Below are 23,504 nucleotides of genomic sequence, written 5' to 3'. Positions count from 1 at the left end.
GAATAGTAATTCCAGAAGAAATTCATGGGGGACTCAGAGGATCCTTTGGGGCAATGTACTCAAGTGGCGGCTGGGCAATTCCAGATACTCTTGAATTTGCCTAGTCTAGTTCAATTTCAATCCAGTTTTGGGTAGAAACAGAGACTTACACTGGAGGAAACACAGGAGGAGTGTGATGCTTCTGGACCTTTGAGCAGCTCTGGATACCACTGACCACGGTTCCTCCCTGTACTAACTATCTGTGGTGGGAGCTGGGGGCCCAGAAAAATGATGTTTCTGCTTCTATATTGATCATGGGTTCCAGAAGTGGTGTTGGGAGATTGCCACTGCCCCCTGGCAGCTGTTCTATGGTTTGCCACAAGGTTTTATTTTGCCCCTTGTGCTATTTAACCTCACTCAGAAGCTTCTTGTAGAGGTTATCTGGAAATTGGGAGTAATGTGTCATCAGTACACGGAAGACTCCCACTTCTACCCTTTTCATCAACTTCAGGTGAAGCTGTGGAGGTGCTAAACTGCTGTCTGCAACTGGTCATGGACTGGATACAGGCCAGTTAACAGAAGCTTGGTCCATATTAAGGCAGAGGAGCTTTTGGTGAGTGATCTGTTTGGTGGTGGTATTCAGTCTGTTCTGGGTAGGGTTGAACTTTCTTTGAAAGATCATGTCTACAGTTTGAAGTGCTGTTAGATCTAGCCTAGATCTAGATCTATCTGTAGAGGTGTGAGTGGCCTCTGCAGCTCCAGCTAGTGCAAGAGCTGTGATCCCTCATAGACAGAGCTAGCCTGGCCATACCTGCACTCATTGGTAACATCTCACTCAGAGAGGTTCACAGAGAGATCCACCTGGCACTGTCTCTATCCTCTTTTCAGTGCCCAGTGATCACTTTTTTTATTTGCCCAGGCATTGCCCTTTACATTTGTGCCTTTATCCTGGGTTTTTCTGCCTCCCATGACTTGTTTGTTTTTGTATGCTTTTAAAAATGCATTTGTATTCTTGCACTTTTATGCTTTGTTTGCAAACTGTGAGCCATGGCAGGTACGTGGCTAACAGATGTCTTAAATAAAAATAAATGAAATGATAAAAAAAGGAAGTCTCCCTCCTGCGATCTTGTCATGCAACCCATCAGATTTAAACTTGGAGCCAAACATCTACTCTGTGGAAAAACCTTTGGAACAGTTAAAGAGAAGGGCTGTAGGTTTGCATGCAGAAGGTCCATGGTTCCATCCCCAGTATCTCCAGGTGGGGTGGGAGAGACTCCTGCCTGAAACCAGAGAGCTGTTGCCAGTCAGTGTAGACAGTAAGGAGCTAGACAGAGCCATGGTTTGACTCAGTATAAGACAACTTACCATGCACCTCTGGTTTGAACCCTTAACTTTGTACTCCACTCCATACTTATTTTCGCTTTTGCCTTTTTTGTGTGGGGAAGAGGGAGGTTAATGCATTTCAGCTATGAAATTTAAGTCAGCCATAGAAACCGGCCTGTGTATGTATGGAGGGGGGTAGTCTGGAGGTACTAAGATTATCTGTTAAGCAATATCAACTTTGGCATGGGCCAAGGAAATGTGTCTTTAAATCTCAAGGAAAAAAGATTACATGTTTTCTTTTAAAAAAGCCAATCTTCTGATGGGGCCTCAGTTAAAAGTGATTGTGACTCAGCTGAGCAACCTCAACAAGCCTTTGGTTGGCAAGGAGATGCTCCCTGGAGCCTGACGGGATCGTCTTTGGGCTCTAGGGTGGATTCTCCTCATAAACCACTAGGACTCTCCAGGGTGTTCCCCATTATACACGATTTCATGTATGCATGTATGGGCCTGGAATGGAAAACTCCTGTGGTGAGTTCCAACACATTTTCTCCTAGAAAGAAAGCCCTGTGTAACCCTCTCACCTGTAGTGAAGATGGTAGAGGTGAATCCACTCCTCACAGCATCCTGGGCTGCTTGCAGGCGCACTGTGTATTCTGTGTTTTCCGAAAGCCCTTCCAGGCGGATCCAAGTGTCTTCTGCATCCACAATCAATTCCTGTGCTCAGTCACGAAAAGAGATGGAAAAATCAGAGATGAGCAGGAGAGATTTGTGGGTCTTACGTACATGGCTGGTCCAAGACATTTTGGCACCTGAGGCAGAACCCAAAATGGTGCCTGCCTCCCTGCCAGAGAAGAAGGGGTGAGGAAAGAACTATATCAGGAACAAGGGAAGGGGGTGGAAAGAAAGATCTACATCAGGATCTGCTGCCCCTGTGGGCACCTCACCTTGCCTCATGGGTGGGCCTGCCCTGCTCAGGTACGTAATACAGAAGTGGAACCTGGAGGCATTTAGAGGATCAGGATTCTGGTTTTGAACTTAAAACCTGAGGGGTGTCAGGTTGTGTGAAAGCAGTCCTTCATATCTGGAAAGAGGCTGGAAGTAAATTGTGAGAATTGGAATACTGCTTAGGCACTTACCTTGTGAATGTCTAGCAGGAAGACCAAGGGTTAAACACCCCCTTCCCGTCCTGCCATTCTCCTGTGCAAGTGCCCTTGTCCCCAAATTTATGATGCAAGAGAAACACAGGAGTGGGAGCCTCATGTTTCCCTTGCAATGTTGGTTTCTGCCCCCAGCTAATGGGGGGGGTGTTAATTCCATAACTTCAGTTATGTCTGAACAAATCACACAAATCATTCCCACAAGATGTTCTCGGACACAGGAGGGGCCTGCAGGAGTGATATGGGGTTGTGGGGCCCCAATGAATTTTCCACATGATGAGTTTTGTGTAGTAAAACTACTCTTGTTCCCCATTTGTAGCACACAGTCCATCTTCCAGCTTGTCTCGCGAATTTGCTTTATTTCGTTTATTTATGGCAAAATGCAATATGTCACCCAGATAGTGCACACAAAGTCTTTTCAAACGCAGCACTTACAACGGTGACATTAAATGTGCCATAGCTGATGCAATTTTGGATAAGAGAATGACTCTATTCCCCTCCACACCTTGCCGTTTAGCTGCAGAAATGGTATCCCATGAAGTTTCATGACTTTCTCAATTGCTTGTTTTGTGTTCTCCTTGTGTGAGTGAAGGCCACAAATCATGGCATTAGAAATGGCAGGCAAGGACAAGGGTACCCCCCCCCCCAAGAACCCACTTGTTACATGCAGGCAGAGATCAGGTGCTGTTGCTGGCAAAACACCTATTGCCTGATTATTATGCAATGGCTCAAACAGGGTTGGGAGATGCTTTGAGTAACTGTGTGAGAAAATGGTGGCTCGTGCTAGGGAAGACTGCTGGCCAGTTTTACTTGTATGCTATTTCTTTCCATTAGTTTAATGTTATCACATTAGTATTTATTTCATGCTATGCAAATACTGTGCTGAAATGGTAACACAGCAGAGCTACTGTAACATCAAACAAAGGACCTGAAACAGAGAAAAAATGGCTTCCAAACAGTGACAAAAGGGAGGGAAAGTGACTATGAAAACTGCAAAAAACAGAACAAAAAAAGGATTGAGGGTTTTTTTTTTTGGGGGGGTAGTGTGGTGGTGGAGGGGAATGAAATCACAACCGTCAGGCAAAGACAACCCCCCCTGCACACCTGGAGATCATCTGGCTCCACCCTGGCATGAGAGACTTATTGGAAGAAAGGACCCACCTTTCGGCTCCCATCAGGTGACCGGTAAGTCATGATGTAGTTCTCAATCTCAGCCATAGGAGGCAGCCACGAGAGCAGGGCACTTCGCCGAGTCACTTCACTTGCAGTCAAATTTGAGGGAGGATCCAAAACTGTTGGCAAATGAATGAGAGTAGCGCAATAATTTTATTGCAGGGTTTTGTGATATGCAAGCTACAGTTTGAATACTCAAGGATATAAAAATTCTTCATCTGGAAGTTTGTTTCCTATATCCCACAGGAAAACAAGTCGTCAGTTGTTATAAATGCTATTTCCTGGCAGTGAGAATTAATAGGCTATACTTACGAGTTGTAAAGTTGGTGAAGATGGTTCTGCTGGTGACGGGCCCATTGGTGGCATACATGGTGACGCCGTAGCTGGTACTGGGCAGCAAACTGATGAGTTGGTACTCCTGGTTGGTCCCATCCACTAAAATGGTTTCTCCGGCAACTGAAATCAGGGGATGGATTGTACAGAACATGAGGCTTGTGAAATGACAGCCTTCTAGTGTGAGATCCAACTTAAATAAAATAGGCTTTATGGTCAGATAGCCATGGTGTCCAGATAGTGACAATAAGTTGGCAGTTGCCCCTGCTGGAGAATCCAACCTTCCTGTGGTTCAGCCTCCAGGCAGGTCATAGCCTATGCAAATATGTCAATTCTTAAAAATCAGGACTATTGGATACTTGCTGGAACTTGTGGATGGACCACTCATAAGACTGAGATTAACGTGGAGAACAATTAGGTTGTCGGGACTGGGAGCTATGCCAAGGTGAAAGGAAACATCACTTCATGGTGGGGGAAAATTGATTGTGTGAATCCATCCTACTACAGGAGGAATGTTACACTGGAAGTAGAGAATGTTGCAGAAGGACAGCAAAAACTCTGGACACTTTGGTCTAGAAGGTGCCAACTTGGCATCTAAGTGTGCCTGTCAATACCTTCTGTAGTGCTTGTGAAAGTTTTCAGTAAATATCCCCTCAAAAATGCATGATCCACAAGAGATAGCTTTTCCTGATTAGTTCCCATTTGCACTGGCTCACCCTCTCCTACACTGAACATGCATTGGATTCCAAGGTGAAACATCTTTTTTGGAATTGGCAGCCATTTTGTCTTGTGCTACATATCCCACAGCAGCTATTTTGTGACCGAAACCAACAATGTTTTCTCAAAATCCCAAAAGTTCCTGCTGGTCCCAAAAGTCTTGTGATCCCCACTCTGGTCTTCCTGGACCACTGCATTTTGTGCCAGGAACTGTGAGAAGGGGTGGTGATGACTTGCAAAGTTCTTCATTCCAGAGAGTTACCTCACCACCTTGACGGTCAAGGATGGAAGCAAAGCATGGGCCAGGTGGATGGACCAGGTAGGGACACTCTAAGTGCAGCTGACCTTCACTCGGGGCGTAGCAAGGGGGGTGCGGTGGAGGCAATCTGCCCTGGGTGTCACCACTGAGGGGGTGACAAAATGCTGGGCAGCACTCACCACGGGACCTGCATGTCTCCTGGGAGTGACGTGGTGGCTTGGGCGCCTGCAGGCTCCGCGCTGCCCAAACGGTCCTCCCATTGCCTCCCCCTCCATCTGTAGGGTGGCTGAGTGGGAGGAGGCAGGCAGATTCAGGAGGCCCCATGGTGCCCCTGTGGGTGGCTGGCCCCGCCCCCATGGACACCATCCCAGGTGCCCAATCAACTTGCTCCGCTGCTGCCTTCACTCAGACAATACCCAAGACTGAGGAGCCAGGCCAGAGTCTCAGACTTTCAAGGCCCAGATGAAATCCCATGGAGCCCTGTGTTATCGGCTGAACCACAGTTGCATCCTCTAGCACCAGCACGGTGCCCTAGAGAGTAAATTGGCTGCCAGAACCCTCCGTTTGAGACACACATACCCGTCCCCTGCTTCTTCACACCAACCTCCTCTACCTGCCTCTTTTGAATTCTCCCTCCCTGTCACAGGGTGCTCTTTCCATGCCCCACACAGTCCTTCATACCAGACACAGACATACCTGTGTCATGTGTGAGGACAATGACATAATTCTCAACTTCAGCCATGGGCGGGTCCCACTTCAGCAGGGCCTCTGTTGGGGTGATGTTCGTGGCAGTCAAGCTCTCTGGATTATCCATGGCTGCATAACAAAAAGGCAAGGTAAGGGAGTCAACACAGAAGTTGTTTCTTTGCTTCAGGAAGCAGCCATGACAAGGACCTGGAAGCAGCTTAAAGTCCAATAACCATGGAGCAAAAATGTAAGGCAACTAGAACGAACTGCGTAGCAGCCATATGCTCATGATTCAGCAGCAAGTACTGTATCGAAACCACAAGTCATTGCATGTGAAGCAAAGCAAGCGCCCAAAGGAAAACCGTGCCACGGCTCTACAGTCTGAAGTTGAGGCCCGACTGAGATGTGATGGGACAGGCATAGATCAGTCCCATTCACACACAAAGTGGGGAGTGGGGTCTGAATTTGACACCAAAAGTAATGAATGAATTAGAGGGGGTGAATCTTCCCCATCTGACCTCTCCATCCCTCCTTTGCTTCACTGACATTTCTTGTGGCCCAGCTCTGGTTCTGGGAGTGAGCTGGGATGGAGAGAAAGGTGTTTGGAGCTATGGAGAAGCAAGAGGCGTGTCCATTCAAATAAAACGGACTCCCTCTGCCCTTTATATGTGAATGAGGCATGCAAGCAAACATAGGAAAATGTCTGCCCCATTGCGTCTAGGCTGGCTCTTTTTTATTTTCATTCCTCCGTAGGAAGTCCCTTTTCTATTGATCTAACAGTAGTCATGATCTTTTGGTATCTTGGAATGGAAGTGCTTCTGCAAAGGTACAATTTCAGAGATAACACAGCAAAGCATATAATGGCATACGATGTTTTCAACTGCCTCCTCCTCACAAAACCAATGGCATGAGATGAATGGCACATTAGGATACACCACCAACCCAAAATTGCAGAAGGCATTTGCAAGGTAAGGGCATTAAGAAAAATTGGACTCTGTTTAGCATACTACCTGCCATGGGTGTAGCCAGGATTTTTGTTGGGGGGGGGGCAGGACTTAGGGAGGGCAGAACTGATGTGATTGGTCACTTAGTTAAGTATTTATATTTTTATAATTGATCTGGGGGGCACTTGTCCCCCTGCCCCCCTGGTTATGTCCATGCTACCTGTTGCCCCCATTACTACAGTTCTCTCAGCAGATTCAGTTTTGAGCTTAACAAGCATTTCTTTTGATGCTGCATTACTTGTGAAAGTATGAGTAGTGAATACTGTGCACTCCCAGTTGTTCATTGGCAGCCACCATTTTACCTGGCCCCCACCTAACATTATTATTAATTAAATTTATATAATGCCCCATATCCAAGATCACAGGATGGTTTACAACATAAAAATAGAAAACAGGTTGTTTAATCGACCGAAGGCCTGGTTACAGAGCAACGTTTTCGCTTGCTGCCGAAAGATATGTAAGGAAGGCGCCAATTCCTGAAGGAAGCTCTTGCCCCCAGCCATTGATGCTTCTTTATCCTAATTCCACCTGCATCCACAAGTAAACTCTGTAACCCCCAAGAGGCATTCCATACCTGTATACAGAGTGTGTGAGAGAGGCTCACTTTCTTCTCTGCTTCGGACACTCTTCAAGCTGATCTCATACTCCGTGGCAGACTGCAGGTGGCTGAGCGTGTATTCAGTAACACCTTTGGCAATAACTAGGCTGTCCACTCGTCCTGTTTGGATGGAGAAAATGGCTCCATTACCACTAGCAAATCCGGGTGCACTAAAAATAGGCTAGCAACAGCCAGGTGTCAGCCCACAGATCTTCCAGCTTTGATTGCTATGGAAGTCGCCAGAAGAGCACATCCTCTGGCTCAGGCTTCCCCAACTGCTAGCTAGGGATCATGGGAGTTGTAGGCCAAAAACATCTGGAGAGCTGAAGCTGAGGAAGCCTGCTCTGGCTGCTTCTCTCTTTTGTTTCTCCACATGGCTATCTGAGAGGTGGCCAAATGGAACTCCATGGAGCCCTTGGACTCTGGAGGACAGATGCACATCTTGATCAAAAGTTGGTCCAGTGCCAAGTGTGGTTGGAAGAGCTGCCCTAGCCAGGGCCAGCTCTGGAGAAATAAAGCTGTGAACCGGACTGGCAGAGGACCCAACAGGGCCACCTCTCTCACTCAGACTGCACTCCCACCTTCTCAGACTGTACACCTCCCACTGATGCCGCTATGCGAAGGTTGAAAGACATGCACCAAACCAGCGTTGCTAAATCATCTGCAACCGAGTGTGGCTCAAGACTGCAAGCAATAAGAAACTACACAGTATTTAACTGGAAGCAGGAGAGAATAACCAAGGAGATTAGCTCAACCATGGCCTCTTCTTCTATCAGCTAAAGGCATTGGGGTGGGGGGGGGGAAGGATCAGTTCACAGCAAAATAAATAATTCTAGGTATATTGAATTGTTCTAAATAGTTTAACTATTTTTTTTTATAGCTCAGAGATCACTTCAGGTTTTCTGCATATGTAGGTTCAAATAATGCAGACACTCATCTTTGCCCTTAAAAAGGAGCAAATAGTGTACTAAATTTCTATGTGATTAATTTAAGGATATTATAGTAAAGAAAATTAAAGATAGTAAATATTTAATGTTTGAGATATATACACACTAGAAAAAATATACATCTATCAAAGCTGAGAACAGCGTCATATGGGTGAAAAATAATCACATGGCATTATATTAGTATCACAGAACCATAAAATTACAAAGTTGAAAAGGACTTTGTAATTTATGGCCCATCTCTGTATAAGAATGTCTTCTTGTTGGTTGTTTAAATAATAATAATAATAAATTTTATTTATATCCCGCCCTCCCCAGCTGAAGCCGGGTTCAGGGCGGCTAACAACAATAAAACAGTACAAATGTACAGCACAAACAACACTCTAAAATCATTCATTATAAAATTAATTAAATTCAAGCCACTGGCCACCATTGGGCCAGAGCTCCGCGAAGATTGCCAAGGGAGGGAGTCAGGCTGTGCCCTGGCCAAAGGCCTGGTGGAACAGCTCTGTCTTGCAGGCCCTGCAGAAAGAAGTCAAGTCCCGCAGGGCCCTAGTCTCTTGTGACAGAGTGTTCCACCAGGTTGGAGCCACAGCCGAAAAAGCCCTGGCTCTAGTTGAGGCCAGCCTAACTTCTCTGTGGCCTGGGACCTTCAAGATGTTTTTATTTGAAGACCGTAAGTTTCTCTGTGGGGCATACCAGGAGAGGCGGTCCCGTAGGTACGAGGGTCCTAGGCCGTATAGGGCTTTAAAGGTTAAAACCAGCACCTTAAACCTGATCCTGTACTCCACCGGGAGCCAGTGCAGCTGGTATAGCACCGGGTGAATGTGATCTCGCAGCGAAGACCCCGTAAGGAGTCTCGCTGCGGCATTCTGCACCCGCTGGAGTTTCTGGGTCAGTCTCAAGGGCAGCCCCACATAGAGCGAGTTACAATAATCCAGTCTGGAGGTGACCGTCGCGTGGATCACAGTGGCAAGGTCAGGGCGAGAGAAGTAAGGAGCCAACTGCTTAGCTTGGCGGAGATGGAAAAATGCCGCCTTTGTTATAGCTGCAATCTGTGCCTCCATGGAAAGGGAGGTGTCAAAGATTACACCCAAACTCTTAATGGATGGTGCTGGCACTAATTGCGCCCCCGCAAGAGATGGGAGTTGCCCCCCCAATCCCATATCGTCCCCTCCCAGCCACAGGACCTCTGTCTTTGAAGGATTTAGCTTCAACCGGCTCCCACGTAACCATCCAGCCACAGCTTCCAAGCATCTGGTCAGTGTGTCTGGGGCCGAGTCAGGATGGTCATCCATCAACATATAGAGTTGGGTGTCATCAGCATACTGATGGCAACCCAGCCCAAAACTCCGGACAAGCTGGGGACTTCCGGGTTAGTGCCTCCGTTAATGGCGGAATTCCTCTGATCAGGAGGAATTTGCTTCGTAGGAATCCGGGTCTGGCCGCCATGGCAAAGGCGGAGACCCACTAGAAATCACAGGCAGGTGAAGCCTGTGAACGTGGGATTCGGCTGGCACCTTTTGCGCTTCCCCTACTCGCGGGGAAACCTGGTTTCAGGGATCTGGAGTGACGTGGGGTGAGTGGCGCGTGTGGCTTTTGGATGGAGTCCGGCACACTTCCCTGTGCCCCACCGGACTCCCGTGGATAGCTCTCCGTCAGCTTCCTGTAGCAGAGTCGTCGCAGAGGTAGAAAACTGTTGCAGTGTGTGTGTAATAAATCAGACTGCACGCAAGCGTTCTTGCTTATCTCTAACAGTCTTTAAGCGTGTAGAAAAACATTATAAATCAGCCCGGCGAGAGAGCGCACATCTTGCTGCCTCACCGCAAAAGCGAAAGGAAAAAAGAACACAGAGAAATCACTCCCCTCTGCGAACATGGCCACGCCTCAGAATGTGAGACGTCACTCAGAACTGTTTAACCCTGTAAGTTCTGATTCTCTTCAAAGCGCGGTGCTTCGAATTGACTGCTTCTTCCACGGAGCGAAGCCGCATAGCTGTTGCCGGAGAGCGCTGACTTTTTCCTGTGGACAATTTGATCTTAAAGCAACTACCCGTGAGTAGAGTGGAGAATTGGATTTTTAAACGTCTTAATTTGGTGCCGAAACGGGGAGGTCTAAAACAGGAAGTCCACCTTCCCCTTTTGTAAACAGATTGAAGCAATGAGGATGCAAGCTGAAGTCTCGGAAAGCCTATTGTAAAGGACTAAATTTCCATCAGTAAAAAATACTAAACCCCCCTTGGTGGCAGGAGAAGAGGGGGGAAAGTTTTGGACTGAGTATACCTGCAGGAGAGAGCGAACAGAGTTAATATACCACCGCTCTGATCCTGGAAACGGGCTGCCAACAGGACTGACCGTGATTAGAACGTTCACTGACAGTTAGTTAAATAAGAGGAATACATTGTTTCCATGGTCTCCATCTGCGTTTAAAAAGGAGTAAAAGTAACAGAAAATTGAAACTAACTTTATTGTTTGAATTGAGTTTAAAAGGTCTAATACAAATAGAAACTGTTTCCCTCTAGAGGAACTGTTTCCCTCTAGAGGAAGCTTTTGAAACTGTCACAAGAGTTGAGCTGGGGGAATTTCCAGCTGCAAGATAAAAACCTGTGAGATTCTGGGGACCTTGAATCGGTTAAGAATGTTGACAGAAGATGCCTTAGTGGTTGTATTATGTAAGATAAGTGACTCACTGGAACAGCTTCACAAAAAGGTGGATGTGGTAACTACCAAAATTGACAATTTGGGACAAAAAGTGAACACCAATATAGAAACTATTCAGAAACTGACACAGGAATCTACTTTGACATGGCAAACTGCGGAGAAGGCTAGGGAGAAAGTTATTGCCATTGAACCTAAAGTAACACAATTGGAGAGAGAGAGAGTCCCAGCCTTACAGATGCAATTTGATGACCAAAAGTTGATGCCTGCTATGATTGAATTTAAAGAAAATCAGATTTCGAGGATCAGAGCCCTACCTGAACTGGAGAAGGAAAGTTTGATAGATTTCCTAACACAGGAATTTGATGATTTTTGGGACCGGGACTTGGGTCAAGAAGAGATTAAAACTGTGAGGGCTCTCGGACTTGGAAGAGGAGGGAAAAAAGAGAAGAACAAAATAAGAGACTGTTGGAAATACCAGAGGAACTTAGAAGAACAACAGTCAAGAGTGGAAATTTTGAAAGACGTCCTGAAATACCTTTCGGATCTTAGATTTAACTACGGAGATTTGGTTGCCCTGTCGAGAAGGAATAAAATCATCTTTAGGTGGGAGTTTCCCCGAGATCTACTCTTTAGCCTCAAAGGAAGGAAAATGAAAATAAGATCAGTGGAAGACAAAGTACAGTTTGTTGGGATTCAGAACTTACAGGGTTAAGTTGTTCTGAGTAGTGCCTCCCATTCTGACGTCAGGTTTCCAAGGAGGTTTGGAAGGAGGGAGGAGCCTTTACTTTCTGTTGTTCTCTCTTTGTCTCTGAGAGAGACGGACGCCATGAATGCTAACAGTCCAGGAGAATCTGAGAAATGCTGAGCTGTAAATATTTTGCTGCAATAAACAACTGGTAAATTTGGACTCATGAGTGCTTGTTGTGTTTGGATCTAAGCAAGCAGCAACGGTTTTTGTTCCGCTGTGTTTTTACTCTGCAAGGCGAAACCGGAGAGAAGAAGGTCTGCGCAGCTTGGCTAAGAAGTGTGCCGGACCGCAATAAACTGGGGCTAATTGGGGCCATAAAGCAATTAGCCAATTAAGATCTTATCACAGGTTATGGGAGACTAATTACCGCTTATAAAACTGTTGCTGCAAGTCTGCCGGTGTGCTTTGAAGTCAGCTTGAACAGCTGGGAAGACGCTACCGAAGCGGAGGTCTGCGTTCTGTGTTTTGCCTGCTGCTAAGAGGCAAGAGTTGTTGAGAGCTGAGAGCTGAGAAAGCAGCTGAAAAATCGGGTGCCGGAGAGCTGACTGGTTTTACGTGAGTAGCAGCTGGGGCCCCGGGGAAGAGGAGAGAATGGCAGACAGCCAGGTCCTTGAGGACGTTCCGCTTGAAAAGCTCACTTTAAGAAGTTGGGCAACCTGGTCCAGAAGAGTAAGAGGTTGGTTTCTGGTTACTGGGCTTTGGGATGTAAGCCAGAAAGAGCCACTTCCCCTGAATCCAGCTCCTGAGGGGACAGACATTGCAGGCTTTGAGGCTGCGTTGCCTGAAGATAGCCAGCAGAGAATGCAAAGAGAGCTTGCTATGCTGAAAGCATGCGTACATGCATCGCTCTTGCCTAGTTTGGACCGCGTAAAGTCAGCAAGGGCTGCCTGGGAGGTGCTGAGAAGTTTGTGTGAAACTTCAGCAGGAGGCCAGGGCCCTGGAGAAGTCATGCAGAGCCTGGAGACGGCTGTAGCCCCAGTCCCTGAGGTGCAAGTCGGGGGGGCTGAGAATTCCAAAGGCAAGTTTCAAAAGTTTTCCACTGTGAGTGCTGAAGTGAAACGCAGTTTCAGCGAGGGCAGGGCTGGCACAGAGGGCTCTTCCGGAAGAAGGGGGGCCAGGCCAGCTGAAAGGAGCCCTGGGCAGTGTTTTTCCACTGGGGATCGTCGTCAGCCAAAGTCTGGAAGGCTGCGGAGAGCTAGACGCTTCAAGGTCGGCCACCTGGACAAAGTGAAGATAAGGCCTAAAGGGTTGCGTGGGAACGCAGAGGCCAGTCCGGTTTCCATGGCAACGGAGGAGGCTACTTCTACGGAAGCTGCCAAGGTCCTGAGCAAGGGGGAGTTGGTTGCCAAGACAACCAGAGAGAACTGCTGCAGAAGCCCAAAGAGAGGGGGCAGCGAAACGTTTGTTGCTATGGCGTTGTTTGAGAACAGCTCTGAGAGAGACACTGACTTACGCTTTGTAATCGACTCAGGAGCTAACTGCAACCTGATTCCAGAGACCCCTGCTGTCGAGATGTGGAATTGCACAGCAATTCCGGCTGGGAAAACTGTTCAGTTTGCTAGTGGGGAAAAGAAAAATGTAACTAACGTTGCAAATGTATTTTTTTCTGTTTTGCAGGAGCAGATGGAAGTTTGCATTGTGCCGGGAGTGCAACACTGTATTTTATCTGTGCCTTATTTGTTGAAGAAGGGGTTTAAGGTTTGCTTTGAACACGATTTTTGTACAATCTCCAAAGGAGGGAAGCAACTGGTCAGAGTTGCAAAGGGGCAGAATGATCTCTTCATTCTTAAAACGTCTTTGGAGGGTGAGGGGAAGGTTGAGAAAGCACAAGCCCTGCATGCTACAGTTCCCACTCATGTTTCATGTGCTTGTGCGTGGCATAAGATGACAGCTCATTCTTCTGTTGAAGAGCTACAGGTGCTACCTGAGGTTAGCAAAGGCTGTAGAATTGAGGAATGTGCAAGAGTCCTAGATTGTCAGGCTTGCAGACAGGCAAAGGTAAGAGGGTGCAGTTACCCCAGGGTGGAGAGGGTAACCACAAAACCTTTTGATCTTGTGCACATAGATCTGGTGGGTCCCATGAAGGAACCAAGTCTGGGAGGGGCCAGGTTTCTGCTGACGCTGCAGGATGATTTTTCGCAGAACACCTGGACACATGGTCTTAAATCCAAGGAGGATGCAGCACAGCTGATTAGAAGTTGGATTGAGGGGGTGGAACTAAGGTTCTCCACGAAAGTGCAGGCAATTGCTTGTGACAGAGGTACACAGTTTACTGGGTCTGCTTTGCAGAAGTTCTTTCACAAGAAAGGGATAAGTCACACAGTGACTTCTCCTCAACAGAGGGGGGTGGCAGAGCTCAGAAGTGAGGCTCTGGTTAAGGCTGCACAGGTGATGCTGTCAGATTCTGGGTTATCTCCAAGGTTTTGGATGGAGTCAATTAAATATGTGAGCTTCACCTGGAATCGGTCCTACAATTCAGTGGTAGGAGACACCCCGTTTTTCATGCTTCACGGGAGGAAACCTCAGGTTCACTTCCTCCGTGCGTTTGGGTCAACGGCCTCGGTGCCGGTGCCTGAAGCTTTGCGAGGGCCAGGTGGACCCAAGTTCCAGAAAATGATCTTCTGTGGGTATGAGCCAGCGGCTCATGCATGGAGGTTTGCATACCCGTCAGGTGATCAGAGTAAGCTGCTGATCAGTAAACACGCTGAGTTCTATAAGCAGGATGAAAGGTCAAAGACTCCTGCCAGGCATGATATTCTTTCAGAATGTCTTTCTGATTCAGAGCAGGAAGGTTCTGATGAGGAGGAAGGAGAGCCAGGGGCTGAGTCTGCTGATGACGATCAGCTCACTAACCAAAGTCAGGAACAGGATGGGGCATCTCCACAAGTTGTAAAAAGAGAGCCCAAGAGTGAGCCTAGTTCTCCTGTGAGGGTAATGCAAAGGATTCGAAGACGCGTTAAGTCAGAGGGGGAATCCCGGGATGCAGAGGACACACCTGCTGACCACAGTGAGTCAGAGGAAATACCTGAGTTTGTACCCAGGAGGTCCAGTCGCACAACGAAGGGTATTCCACCTGAGAGGTATCAGGCCACAGGTGCGTGGGTAAGTTTCGCACAATGCGAATCTGAGAGTTGTGAGGATGTTCCACAGATGCCTGACAGGAACGCCAGGAGAGGGCGCAAGGCATTGGGGAAGGGATTGATCTCACAGAGGTCTGCAAAGGTACATCCACAGGTCTCGTCAGAATGCAAGGCAAGAGGGGGTGTTGGGATTCAGAACTTACAGGGTTAAGTTGTTCTGAGTAGTGCCTCCCATTCTGACGTCAGGTTTCCAAGGAGGTTTGGAAGGAGGGAGGAGCCTTTACTTTCTGTTGTTCTCTCTTTGTCTCTGAGAGAGACGGACGCCATGAATGCTAACAGTCCAGGAGAATCTGAGAAATGCTGAGCTGTAAATATTTTGCTGCAATAAACAACTGGTAAATTTGGACTCATGAGTGCTTGTTGTGTTTGGATCTAAGCAAGCAGCAACGGTTTTTGTTCCGCTGTGTTTTTACTCTGCAAGGCGAAACCGGAGAGAAGAAGGTCTGCGCAGCTTGGCTAAGAAGTGTGCCGGACCGCAATAAACTGGGGCTAATTGGGGCCATAAAGCAATTAGCCAATTAAGATCTTATCACACAGTTAATGTATAAATATGAAGAAGACTCGCAGAAGGGACTTGGAAAAGAGTTAAGAGCATCGGACAGAAGATCACCAGGTTGATGGACTATAGGGAATTGGTGGATATGACTGGCAGAATCCGGGACCAGGGAGAAGAGTCGGTGGAAGAAGATTGGGAAAAGTTTAAAGATTATTTATAAAAATATTGTAAAATTAATGAGTGTTAGAAAAATGTTGGAAAGGAGCTATATGGCTTTAGTAGAAATGTTACAAGGAATTAAGTACAAATAGATTATTAGAGTATTAAAGGGAAAATAAAGTTAAAATATGTTAAGATAATTATATATTAAAGGGAAAAATAAGGTTAGAATATGTTAAGATAAATTACAGGACAGAAAACAGAGGAAGATGGGATTTCCGTGTTAGCGCCATCGGTGAATGGCGGAGTTCCTCCAATCGGAGGAACAGGGTCCGTGGAAATTGGGTCTTCCCGCCGCGGCGAAGGTGGGGACCCGCTAGAAATCCCAGGCAGAGGAGCCTGGGAACGTGGGGTTCGGCAGAGCACCAAGAGCTCCTCCCCTACTCGCGGGGAAACCCCTTTTTGGGGATCCGGAGTGAAGTGGGGTGAGCAGCGTGGTGCAGCGAATCGACTGCTACTTTCACGGAGGGAAGCCGCACAGCCATCGCCGGAGAGCGCTGACTTTTTCCTGTTGACATTCAGACTCTAAACAAGTGCCCGTGAGTAAAAACGGAAAATTGGATCAAGAAATTCTTGAATTAGGCTCTGAAGCGGGAAGGTTTAAACAGGAAGTCCGCACCTCGTCTGGACATGCTCTAATCAGCCAAGATGGGCACGGGTCAAGAGGACAGGTGGTGGGCTTTCCAGCTCGGAGGGGTCTGTCCACATCGGCTGAGGATATCCGGTCGAAGTGGTCCAATACTGGACCCGAGGACAGTTGAGGTGCCTCCAGTTCCTTTAATGTATCCAAATTGGCAGGGAGGTCATGGCGGAGCAACAAGACCTTCTCCGCAAAAAAGATCGCAAATGCCTCACAGCTGTGTGTCAAATTGTTATTTAAATTTGGCTGTCCCTCAAGGGACGTTAAAGACCTGATTATACTAAATAATTGCGCCGGGTGAGAGCTAGCGGATGCAATGGAGGCCGAGAAGTAAGACTTCTTAGCAGCCTTCACCACCATCTCGTAGGTTTTCATAAAAGCCCTATAAGATGTTCTTGAGGCTCCGTCACGGGCACCCCGCCATACTCGCTCTAGCCGTCTGAGGTCCCGCTTCATTTTCCGGAGCTCCTCAGTAAACCAGGGAGCCCGGTTTCTGCGGGGTCGCAGAGGGCGCTTAGGTGCGATCTCATCGATGGCTGCCAGGAGCTGGATATTCCAGCCCTCAACAAGCTCAGTCAATGAGTCGCCAGGGGGAGCAAGGTCCTGCAAGGCTTGGTGGAATCTATCAGGGTCCATCAGCCTCTGCGGGCGAGCCCAAATCGGCTCGCCACCTAAGCAGGGTGGGGGTGGAAAGTCAATCCTGGCTTTCAGAGCGTAGTGATCAGACCATGGCACCTTCATCGAAGGAGACATGATCACATCTATACCTACGCCAAAGATCAAATCCAGCGTGTGGCTTGCTTGATGTGTGGGGCCCGAAACAAACTGGGAGAGCCCCAGTGTCGCCATGGAAGACACCAGGTCCAGAGCCTGTGAGGAGGGAGTGGCATCAGCATGGATGTTGAAGTCCCCCAATACCAATAGGTTAGGGAACTCCAAGGCCCAGCCGGCCACCGCCTCCAATAGGCCTGACAGGGTGGCTGCTGGTGCGCTAGGTGGCCGGTGCACCAGCCCAGACAGTCAAGCTCTCCTTGGAGCCCCACACTAGGCCAACACATTCAATGCTGGGGATCGAGGGCGATGGTAGAGCCCTGAAAGGACAATCTTCCCGGATTAGTAATGCCACCCCTCCCCCCGGCCCACAGTCCGGGACTGGTGGAGGATGGAGAAACCTGGGGGTGCCATCTCTCGTAAGGTAACTGTTGCCCCTTCGCGCACCCAGGTCTCCATCACACAAGCCAGGTTGACCCCCTGCGAGGTGAAGAAATCTCGCAGGGTGGCGGTTTTGTTGCCTATAGACCTGGCATTGCACAGCACCAGTGACGGAGGTGAGTAATCCTTGCTCACCCTACCCTCGTCCCTCGAGATGGGGCGCAGATTGGAAGGGGTACGAGCATATCCATATCTCGATCCCCTTTGCCTATAACATCTGCCCCCACCGCCATACCTCCCTCACCCCTCCACGGTAGCAATCCCAAGCCTCATAGTAGCCTCCACTGATGGCAATTAATGTTATTCTTTCGCAGCCTAAAACAATAAAACCTTAAAACAATAAAAACAAAAAGCAAAAACAACCCAGAAAACAATAAAACAATACAAATAAAAACTGCAAAAATTACAAATTCATCAAAATCTAACGAATTCCCAAGCCCACCCAAACATCCATCCCACCCCCATATATAAAAAATCTAAAGGGAAAGGAACATTTTAAAACATGTTAAAAAGAACTCTGCACCCCTCCAGGTCCTCCTGGGCAGTAGCAGCATCAGTGGCAACAACCGTCCCTGTGAGGCCCCACCTGGGCCAGATAGTAAGTGGCAGGAGCAGTCCTTGTGAGGCTTCAGGCCCCACCCTGGGCCAGATAATAAGTGGCAGGAAGGAGCAGGGCCCTCAGGCACTCACAGGGGAGTCCTTCTGGGCAGCAGAGCAGTCCTTTTGAGGCTTCAGGCCCCGCCCAGGCCAGATGGTAAGTGGCAAGAGCAGGGCCCTCAGGCACTCACAGGGGACTTATTGTCTCCAATAAGTTCATTTGTTCATTGGGGCAATTTCCCATATTTTCTGTAACCATTCTTCAAAAGATGGAGTTTTTTTTCTCTTTGCAAAATTGAGGAAGCATAACCTTACTCCCATTAACAAACTTGCAACTAATTGCATATCAATAAGTGCTGCTTCTGAGTTTAATATACACAGACCCTTAGGGGTCTTTGAAATATTATAACCTGTAATTTCCTGTTCTAAAATATTTGGGCAACCTAATGAAGGGGGTGGAAAAAGCAGCTCACCTTTATTTCTGCTTTGCACTCCATTCCTTCAACACCTCAAACAGACTTGTGACTTGAGTGTGTGGCACAGCAATAATAAATCCCTTGCTCTAGAAAACTGTCTACTCTGGTTTTTGAGGATGAGAATATTTAAATTGCGGAATGAGCCCCACACCCCACTCAGTTCATTCTCTTTTGCAAATGCACAGCTTTCCTTGAAAAATACAGTGGTACCTCGGGTTAAGAACTTAATTCGTTCCGGAGGTCCGTACTTAACCTGAAAATGTTCTTAACCTGAAGCACCACTTTAGCTAATGGGGCCTCCTGCTGCTGCGCTGCTGGAGCACGATTTCGGTTCTCAACCTGAAGCAAAGTTCTTAACCTGAAGCACTATTTCTGGGTTAGTGGAGTCTGTAACATGAAGTGTATGTAACCTGAAGCGTATGTAACCTGAGGTACCACTGTACAGGAGCTTCCACAACACTCCCCTTGCTGAGGGAGACATACGGTAGGTGTCAACAAACATGTAGAAGTAACACATACTGTACACAGAACCTCAGATATGTGTTTACACCATGCAATGCACAAAGCACCTTTTGGATCCAAAATGCGTAGGCTAATAGTATCAAATGCACAGTGTATTATTTCTAGAAAATGTGTATTTCAAAGTAATTACCAAAAGTCCTTTGGTTTGGAAGTCACTTGTTTGAGGTGCTTGTCAAATGGAAATGAATGTTCCTCACCAAAACCTTTAGCCTTCTTTTATTTTAATGACCTATCTCTGTCTTTGAAGTGATGAATTCTGAAAGCCTGGACTCTTTAATCTTGTGGAACCCAACTGAAGAAGTTTTTCAGGCTGCAACCGTATGCACACTTACCTGGAGGTCAGACCTGTCAAACATACAGGGTCTTACTTCAGAGTAAACGGACACAGGATTGTACAGTTATCTTCAAAGGAAACACACGCATGCTAAGCTTTCCAGAGCGCAATGGGTTTATGGGACAGTTCTGTAGTTGTGGGAGGGGGTCAGCCAAAGTTTACACCCTCCTCACACATGCCTTCTCAGGGACCTCCTAACTGGGAGCAGATGAAACAAGATGGGAGCAGGCAAATGAACCATCTAGGGTAGGGTTTGGTCAGAACACACAAGACCCTGTAAGAAAGCAGGGACCCTAAAACACCCAGGTGAGCTCTTTCCACAGACCCCTGGGAGTGTTACCTTGGGCAGATTTGTAGGCTATCCTATAGTGGTCAAAAGATGCAATAGGAGGAGCCCAGTGGACCGTCACAGAATCTGTAGTCACGTTGTCAATGGTCAGGTTCCTTGGTGGATCAATCCCTTAACGAAGCAAAGTAAAGAAATCAAAGCTGGCAAACATTTGCACATTGCACAATTCCCAACCGGAAATGCATCACTTCTGTTGATAACTCATGCTGATAACTGTGGCGACTCTTCTTAATAGCACAGTTACTCATCATCTACCGTATTTTTCGCTCTATAACACGCACCTGACCATAACATGCGCGTAGTTTTTAGAGGAGGAAAACAAGAAAAAAAATATTCTAAACGAAATGGTGGATATATGATTTTTGTGGTTCATGCTGTGGCCACAGACATGTGATCTGACAGTGAGTTTGGAGTTGCCCAATGCAAAAATCCTGAGGATCCATGTGGATCCATGCTTTGTAACTACGGAGGAGGGAAGGAAGGGGAACCATGGATCCTCTGCTCACGACTGCAGCAGATCCCCCCCCCCGCCACCCGCAGGCATTCGCTCCATAACACGCACAGACATTTCCCCTTACTTTCTAGGAGGAAAAAAGTGAGTGTTATGGTGCAAAAAATACGGTAATTCACACACTTAACAATTGCTATTCAACATAACACTACACTTGACAGAAAAATATTATTTTCTTGCTGTTCGCAAAATTAATTTATACCACTGTATCCTGTCCTTCGCAACCTTTTGAAACAGGGTGTGACTTTTTAAAAAACTTTTATGATGTCAGGGCCTCGGGGAAAGTTGCACTAGGTGTTGTGAAGAAGGAGTGACGGGTTGGCAGGGGCCTGCCATTTTTGTCAGTAAAGCCATGTTTTATATGATGTATAGTTCTGGCCAGAGGTCATCTTTGTAGGTGTTTGATTGAGCACAGAAATATATAGCCAAAAAAAGACCATATTTGATGGTAAGGTTATGGTGGTGGAGGAGACACCTTTTGATGTACCAAAGTCTCAAAAGAGAGGGGGAAAAGGCAGACAGAGCACCACTGATCACTGTCACTTTCCAACAGTGATAGCTTTTTCTCTAAAAGTTTCACTTTTTTTTTTAAAAAAAGCTAATCCCTTAGCTGTCACTGCTAAGGAGAAGACCTTAACATGTGCACCAAAGCATAATTGTGTGTGTATTGGCAGAGGCCTTATAGCAATGGCTCATTTGTCATAGTAATTGGCAAGGTAGTTAACACGATTATACATTTCATTCCTCATTTAAGGAGCTGATCTTGATGCCCGTGGGAATGCTGATTAGGAGAAATATTCAGCAATGGATCTAAGGGACATCTGAGAGAGACAGTGGTTCGCCACTTGCATCCTCTTTCAAATGCCCTCCCCATGGAGGCCTGCCTGGAGACATCATCAGTATCCTTTAGGTGCCAGAAAACACTTGTGTTTTCTCACGATTTTTGGAACTGCAAACAGAAGCATTTTAATGCAGAGTAGTGGCGCTGTGGGTTAAACCACAGAGCCTAGGGCTTGCTGATCAGAAGGTTGGCAGTTCAAATCCCCATGACGGGGTGAGCTCCCATTGCTCGGTCTCTGCTCCTGCCAACCTAGCAGTTCGAAAGCACGTCAAAGTGCAAGTAGATAAATAGGTACCGCTCCAGTCGGAAGGTAAACGGCATTTCTGTGCACTGCTCTGGTTCGCTGGAAGCGGCTTAGTCATGCTGGCCACATCACCCGGAAGCTGTATGCCGGCTCCCTCGGCCAATAAAGCGAGATGAGCACCACAACCCCAGAGTCGGCAACGACTGGACCTAATAGTCAGGGGTCCCTTTACCTTTACCTTCGTTTTATTTTACTGTCTTTATTTAATAAAAATTATAGACCTTTTGATTGTAATAAAACCTCTTAAGTGGTTTACAAAAAAACAGGTTGCTGCTGCTTTTGTTTGTTTTAATTTGCTGTCTGTGTTGTTAATAAATAATAATAATAATAATAATAATAATAATAATAATGTACTTTTTTGCTTCTTCAATTTTATTACTGGTGCAGGATATCAATTATATAAATAAATGAACAAATAATCAAGACCCAGAAAAACAGTGAAAGACCCCACAACAAATTCATGAAATCTTCTTCAGTACCCCATCACTTAATATTCTGGTTGTGGGAGAGTAAGATTCTTTGGCGGTGCAGCCACAGCTGCCTGCTTCTGCCTTCAACTCTACCAAGTACAAGATTGCTACAGACATCAGTTTTCCTGCACCATTCAAGAGCCAACACCTCTCAGGTGTTGCTGTGTGTGAGGGGGATACAGTAGTGTGAACCCCACATGTTCTCTGAAGTGGGACAGCCCAGATGCAGGTTCTTCCACATACACTTCAGCTGGAACAATGTGTGCAGCTTTTCGAAGGGAATCTCGGAATGAACATGCAGTGAGTAAATCTGGTTTCTTGGCTGCTGGGGGGATTTTGAGGTTAACTGAGCATACATGTATAATTCCTTTGTATTGCCTTTGGAATCAGTTGTGGTCTCAAAACCCAGCTCTGAGACTACAGGAGGATGAATGTGAAGATTACTGTTACAGCAGCCCAGGGTAAATTAGCAGGCATGGGGAGGGTGGGGGAAAGGAGATTTGGGATCTGCTGTAGCGTTTGACAGTTATGTGGGCATAGGCATCATCTGCTTGCACTGGAAGAGGGAGAGGTGAAGATAAGAACCCTTTTCGTCTCCTGTGCGGCCAGACTGAAGCAAGACACTACTTGGGCAAAAGCAGTAGGATTGTTTGAAGTGCCTTGGCCAGAACTGGAGGTCCGTAATCCTAACGCTAGACAAGGTGCTGATTCCTGCCATCGCTCCTGCCTGCCTCTGCCAGGCTTTACCGCTGCTTCCTCTGCTATGCCGATATGCAGGCAACTTCAGATGATGCATGGCCACTTCCGAGTTGAGTTCTTCTAGGTTAGCAGTCATGGCCATGGTCAGGCCAGAGCTGGCAAAGAGTATTAGACCCAGGTCTCACCTGCTCTCTAGCTCCGTGTTTCCTATAATTCTAACAGCTGAGGCACACTATTTTTCTGAATTAAAATTAATTCCTTCCCTCCTGCCCCGCTAGGACTCTTGTGAAATCACTGGAGTAAGAATCACTTCCCTCAGACGAGCCCACACCACTGCATTTCTGCATATGTCACTATTCCGGGAATATCTCCTGAACAGAAGGAAGACCCTAGCCCCAAACAGTGTCCTGTGTAGAGGTCACTCTGGTGGCCTCCTGTGTGTTTGGTGCTTTGGGCTTACAGGAACCATGGATTATTTAATTAACTTAGTACATCCCACTGTAACCAACCTTTTTCTGAGGCAAACCTCCCACTGTTTGCCTTTTCTGGGGCAAAACATCTTCTCCATCCTTTTTGTTTCCCTGTTCTCTGCTTCCCTGGGTCTCTTCTCTGCTTCCTTTATTCACCCCACGCCCCGTTGCAACTCACCAAACCCAGGACCTACCCATTTTATTTCTAGTTTGGCCAGCAGAGGAGAACAGGGTGGGGACCGACCATGCATGCTGCATTTTCCAGACAGGGATATTCAAAATGGTGGGCATGTTACCATAAGATTCATGTGTGTACATTAAGATGGGCTGTATTCACAATGATGCTCAGAGATTGTTGAGGAGCAAAGCTGAAACCTTATGAATGGCAACCCTGGCAACTCATCTGAACATTTTTTTAAAGACACATCCACAAAACCTTGGCCTAAGGCAAGATGGGGGAAAAATACAGTAGGTAGAGTGATTTACAATGAAGAGGCTGAAGAAAACTGGAACTGTCACTGGTTCACAGCGATAGTTGGGATGTGTGTCATTTTGGCTTGTGTTAAATGTGAATTCTAAGACTCAGCTCTGACTTTGATGGTTGGCTCCACTCTGTTTTCTGTTTTTAATTTTGCAACCCAT

At 47.0% G+C, this 23,504-nt stretch overlaps 1 protein-coding gene across 1 annotated transcript in view; it reads right to left on the bottom strand.

Annotated features, from left to right (window-relative positions):
- Window positions 1-23,504, bottom strand: part of TNR (tenascin R) — a 191,315-nt gene that overhangs the window by 18,116 nt on the left and 149,695 nt on the right. Inside the window, exons 13-18 of the mRNA XM_079981098.1 lie at window positions 19,559-19,678; window positions 7,207-7,350; window positions 5,638-5,757; window positions 3,945-4,088; window positions 3,621-3,751; window positions 1,884-2,016 (exon numbers count right to left, since the gene is read on the bottom strand). Of these exons, the coding sequence (XP_079837224.1) occupies window positions 1,884-2,016; window positions 3,621-3,751; window positions 3,945-4,088; window positions 5,638-5,757; window positions 7,207-7,350; window positions 19,559-19,678 (792 nt within the window). The remainder of the gene's footprint in view (window positions 1-1,883; window positions 2,017-3,620; window positions 3,752-3,944; window positions 4,089-5,637; window positions 5,758-7,206; window positions 7,351-19,558; window positions 19,679-23,504) is intronic.

The sequence above is a fragment of the Podarcis cretensis genome (genome assembly GCF_951804945.1).
Source record: "Podarcis cretensis genome assembly, chromosome: 6".
NCBI classification, from domain to species: Eukaryota; Metazoa; Chordata; class Lepidosauria; order Squamata; family Lacertidae; genus Podarcis; species Podarcis cretensis.
This window is presented reverse-complemented; position numbering and strand designations above follow the sequence as displayed.